The 4,569-nt window shown below is 42.2% G+C and overlaps 1 protein-coding gene across 1 annotated transcript in view; it reads right to left on the reverse strand.

Moving 5' to 3' along the window:
• Positions 1-4,569, reverse strand: part of MTHFD1L (methylenetetrahydrofolate dehydrogenase (NADP+ dependent) 1-like) — a 214,954-nt gene that overhangs the window by 118,518 nt on the left and 91,867 nt on the right. The window contains exon 20 of the mRNA XM_018567580.1: positions 826-894. Within this exon, the coding sequence (XP_018423082.1) occupies positions 826-894 (69 nt within the window). The remainder of the gene's footprint in view (positions 1-825; positions 895-4,569) is intronic.

Below are 4,569 nucleotides of genomic sequence, written 5' to 3' on the forward strand. Positions count from 1 at the left end.
CAAAAAAGTGTGAAAAAAAAAAAAAAAAAAAAAACACAAACAAAAAGTTTTGTTTTAAGTCCCCCGCGTGCAAGCACTTATAAACGTAAATACGCGTCAGGTGCGCCTATGTGCGAAATCAGTGAATGCAACACGTTATAAAATGCTGCGAATGTCGCAGTGAGTGCAATCATTTTAGGGCCATTAATCAATCACTGATAACAGGATTGCCTATGGCCAATTTTTGGGCATAGTAGTTCTGCGATTTCCAGGCTCACAAATTTTATAGCTTGACAGGTTTGGTGTCTATTTACCCTATCTTTACTATTCTATCAAAAAATTGGGTGATACATGTTTTAACATAAATGTAAGGGGAAACAGGTTTTTTTTTTCAGTACTTTTTTCATTATAGTCAAATGTAAAAAAAACCCAGTGGTGATTAAATACCATCAAATAAAAGCTCTGTCCCTAAAAATTGTTTAAATTAATTTCAGAACAGCGTTGCATGACACAATAAAATGTCATCCAAAGTACTGCAGCGCTGAATATTGAAAAATGGCCTGGATAGGAAGGGGGTTTAACACCACGGTCAGCAAGTGTTTAAAATTCAGTTCTTGGCACCACCATGCTATTGCCACTACTAAGCCAAGAAATGGTTCTGACATTCTTCTTCATTCATCATTGATGGTGCTAATGTCTTCGAATAAAACGTTATGCCTAGTTGTAACAGGGGTTTTGCAAAGAAAACCATAAGTTTTAGATGGCAAATAAATTTGCAAAAAAAAAAAAAGGAGGTCATAAATATGCAGGCAACAAGTCAACTTGATTTTCCAAGTAAAAACTTACCTCCAAAGTTTGCATCAAGGTTGGTTTTATTGCATCCTTCATTAGCACAGCCAACGCTCCAGTTATGCCCTGAAAATATGGGACAGTCAGTCAAATAAGTTGCCATCAAGAACATGGAGTTCAAAAACCAATGCCCCCTGACGGTACAATGTAGTTCTAGAATCCTGAAAATTGGTGTGTTGCAACCAAATGGTATGGGAGGTAGCTCAGGGTGCTTCAGCCAGAGGCAGAGCCAGCTGTCAAATCAGGGGTGGACAATATTGTTGGGATCTTTCCTGGCCGCAGCGCAGCTCTGCATGATTATGCAAAGTTTTGGGTCACAGGAGGACATAGTAAATGTCCTCCTGTGACCCTAAAGAGAACTATGGCCAAAAAAGTTTGGGCCATAGTTTAAAGTCTATGGATAAATTCTACCATGTAGTGATCAAAGAAATGCTTTACCAGCAATTTAATTTTTGGACCGGCAGGTTGATTTAGACAAGTCACAGGGGAGTTGCTGTATAAATAAGTAAAGTGTCTGCACTGTCCATATTCTATATGTTATTGCCAACAGCTGACCAACTACTGTTTTAACAAATTATTTACATTTTAACTAAATTATTTGCTCCAGATTTTTGTTAAAAGGTATATTTAAAAACTAGATTTTTTTATAAGGTTTTGGATACAGTAGAGCATAGTTAAAACCCCCCCAGTGAGGATAAATCGCCTTTGACAGTTGTCACCAAAATAGGTGATCCCATTAGAAGATTTTGACTTCTTCCTGTTCAAGTGACCGCAGTAAAATTTTGCTTTCCATCTCCATGCCAGTGCTCAAAAAGCATGGTGAATCACAACCCTGAAACATAGACCGTAATAAAAACCATATCACAGGCTTCAACTCTTCTCTACTATTCTCAAAAGGTAGTGACTTTAGTTATATTTCAAGATTAGAATTAAATAACTGGTAAAATTGATACAAGTGATTTATTTTTTTCTGCAAAGGTGTGCCGTTACATAAACAGGAGTAGACTCTAGAACAGGGGCACCCACAATTTTTTGTTCGGAGATCTACTTTTCAAATGACAAGCTCAATGAGATCTACCAATGAAAAAACACCTGCATTCAGGGGGGAAGGGAGCATGGCGGTGCATTTTTGCAGATCGTACTGTGCCTGCGTTTCGGTCCAGTGCGATCTGCAAAAATGCTGACTTCAATACAACCCCACGCCCCCTCCTGCATGCAGGGAGGTCGGCCGGCTTGCATTCCAGTGCGTTCTAGAGGCGCTGGCATCCTGTCCTTCCGCGGTGCTCGTACGGCCGATGTTGAGAGGTGTTCTGCCCCTTTCCGTCTGCGGCATCTAACACATTCAGCCGGCAGCCACACGAGCACCGCGGGAGCATAGTCATAGGGGGGGGAGGGTGTGTGCTGGAAAATATTAGGGGTCTAAACAGCTCTCTGATATTTCCCATTTAAAATAGAAAAAAAAGAAATTGAGGACACAGTCCTCAATCTTTCTGCAGCCTCTGTTCTAAATGAATTTACCATCATCCAGTTTCTGAACGGGGAGGAGCCTCTCTACTACAGAGTGCTAGTCCCCATTGAGAATCTCATGAATGAACAGGAAGTGATGTAAATCACTTCCTGTTCATTCATAACTGTGGACAGAGTACTATGTGTCCCCAGTTATTTACAGAAAAAGGAAAAAAAATTTCACCAGCACACCGTTTTTGTAAATCAATGATCCATTTTAATGGCACATTGCCATCCGATACAAGCGCTTTCGGGGCCGCCTAAGGGTGAGTGCAATCTATTGGCTAAGGGCTTATCCTTCTGCCCAACTAAATATTTTGATATATTTGGGTTTGAAATATAGACATGTTTAAGTATGAACCTACAATGAAACAAACATTTCAACATGCTTCCCCCTACGGTACGTAGTGGCTTACCCTTTAGGGTAAAAAGCAACTTTGTTCCCACGGGCCAATTTCCCACCATTGAGACAAACGGTCAAATTTGATTTGAAACAGGACAAGTCCTGTACCCGATCATATACCAATATGACCAAATGTGATCGGGAGGCCCTCGAAACCCTACATAAAGATAATACCATCATAATTAAACCCGCAGATAAGGGTGGAGCCATTGTAATAATGAATTATGAGGATTACAGTAATTGCATCAACACCATGTTGGCCAATGCTTCCAGCTATGAGCCCACAACGCATTAAAAAAATGCGTTCAATAGCAAAAGGATTGACATCCTTGGTCAAAATAGGACAGAACCATGGTTGGATCGATGAACAGGTAGCTGCTTTTCTGATCAATGAAAATGCACACACACCGATTTTGTATGGGCTACCCAAAATCCACAAAGGGACTAATCCATTGACATACCGTCCAATAGTGTCGGGCACTGATTCAATTACGCAACCTTTGGCACAATTTGTCGATTTCTTCCTTCAACCCCTGGTCCGCAAGCTCCCCGCTTTTATAAAAGATATAAATGATTTCCTGAGGAGACTGCGTACACATGATACAGTTGGATTACAACATAACACAACACTAGCTACAATGGTTTTAAAAGAGGCTTTTAACATGTGTCAAAAAAAGAGAAAAAAACCCAGAAAATTCAATATTTCTCAAGTCGGCCTTGATTCCCCGCATCCCCCCGCCCTTCAAATGGACCATCAAAGCTATCACCAGAAAAGGACAAGGGGAGAACCAGTTGTGTTATTAACATTCGACTTGGCCCCTGTCCACATTTACCTCCAGGGGCTCACCCTTCCATTCACTCGGTTTTAGTTTTGAGGGTGCGGGGCCTCACAATCTGGATATAGCTACTTTCGCTATATATACACACTTATGGAAAACTTTTTAACGTACAAAAAGGAAAAATACAAAACGGAAAGGAACAGACAGAGGGAAAAAAAAAATTATATAAATAATAAAAAGGCATAAATTATAGTTTCCTGGGTTCTGAGCAGCAGACCCTATATGCTTAAGCTAGGGCTTCGGAAATTATGCTATATGCATTTGAGATCTCTTGGTATTTCAGCCAGGGCTCCCATACTGCTTCAAATTCTGCGTAGCTATCCTGCAAGATGCTATATAATTTCTCATGGATCATGATCCAATTTACTTTAGATAGCACTAGAGAGAATGGAACCTTTTCAGCTTTCCAGGACCGGGCTATTGATATCTTAGCCGCCAGGAAGAAAAAGGATGCGAGTTTGCCCTGCGTTCTGGAGATGTCCGGGATTGGTTTATTTAGTAATACATACTGTGGATTTCTGGGAATATGGACCCCGAGAATCCTTGAAAGCAGGGCAAACAGCCTGTTCCAGAGGGGTCGTAACCCTGGACACAGCCACCAGACATGTAGCATGGTGCCTTTCCATTTACAGCCCCTGAAGCATAACGAAGTAATGCCTAGGCCCATGTTCGCCAATTTTGCTGGTACAAGGTACCATCGAGAGAAAACCTTGTAGTTAGCTTCTAAGAGAGAGACATTTAACCCCTTCGTGACTGACGACGTACAGTGTACGTCGCCAGCATCGGGGCTGTTTAAACAGACTCCCGGCGACTTTCGCCGCCGGGACTCTTGTTTAAACTTGTAGAGCCGACTGTCGGCTTTACAACAGAAGCGATCCTGGCGACTTACCTGTCGCCAGATCGCTTCTGCGTCCCGAAGAAGGGGCCGCCCCCCCCGCCGGACCCCCCCGCCGTGCTTCCCGGGCTCCGTTGCCCCTCCTACGGGCCCGGGAC

This window comes from Nanorana parkeri, unplaced genomic scaffold, assembly GCF_000935625.1.
Source record: "Nanorana parkeri isolate BGI_ZX_2015 unplaced genomic scaffold, ASM93562v1 scaffold1067, whole genome shotgun sequence".
NCBI lineage: Eukaryota > Metazoa > Chordata > Amphibia > Anura > Dicroglossidae > Nanorana > Nanorana parkeri.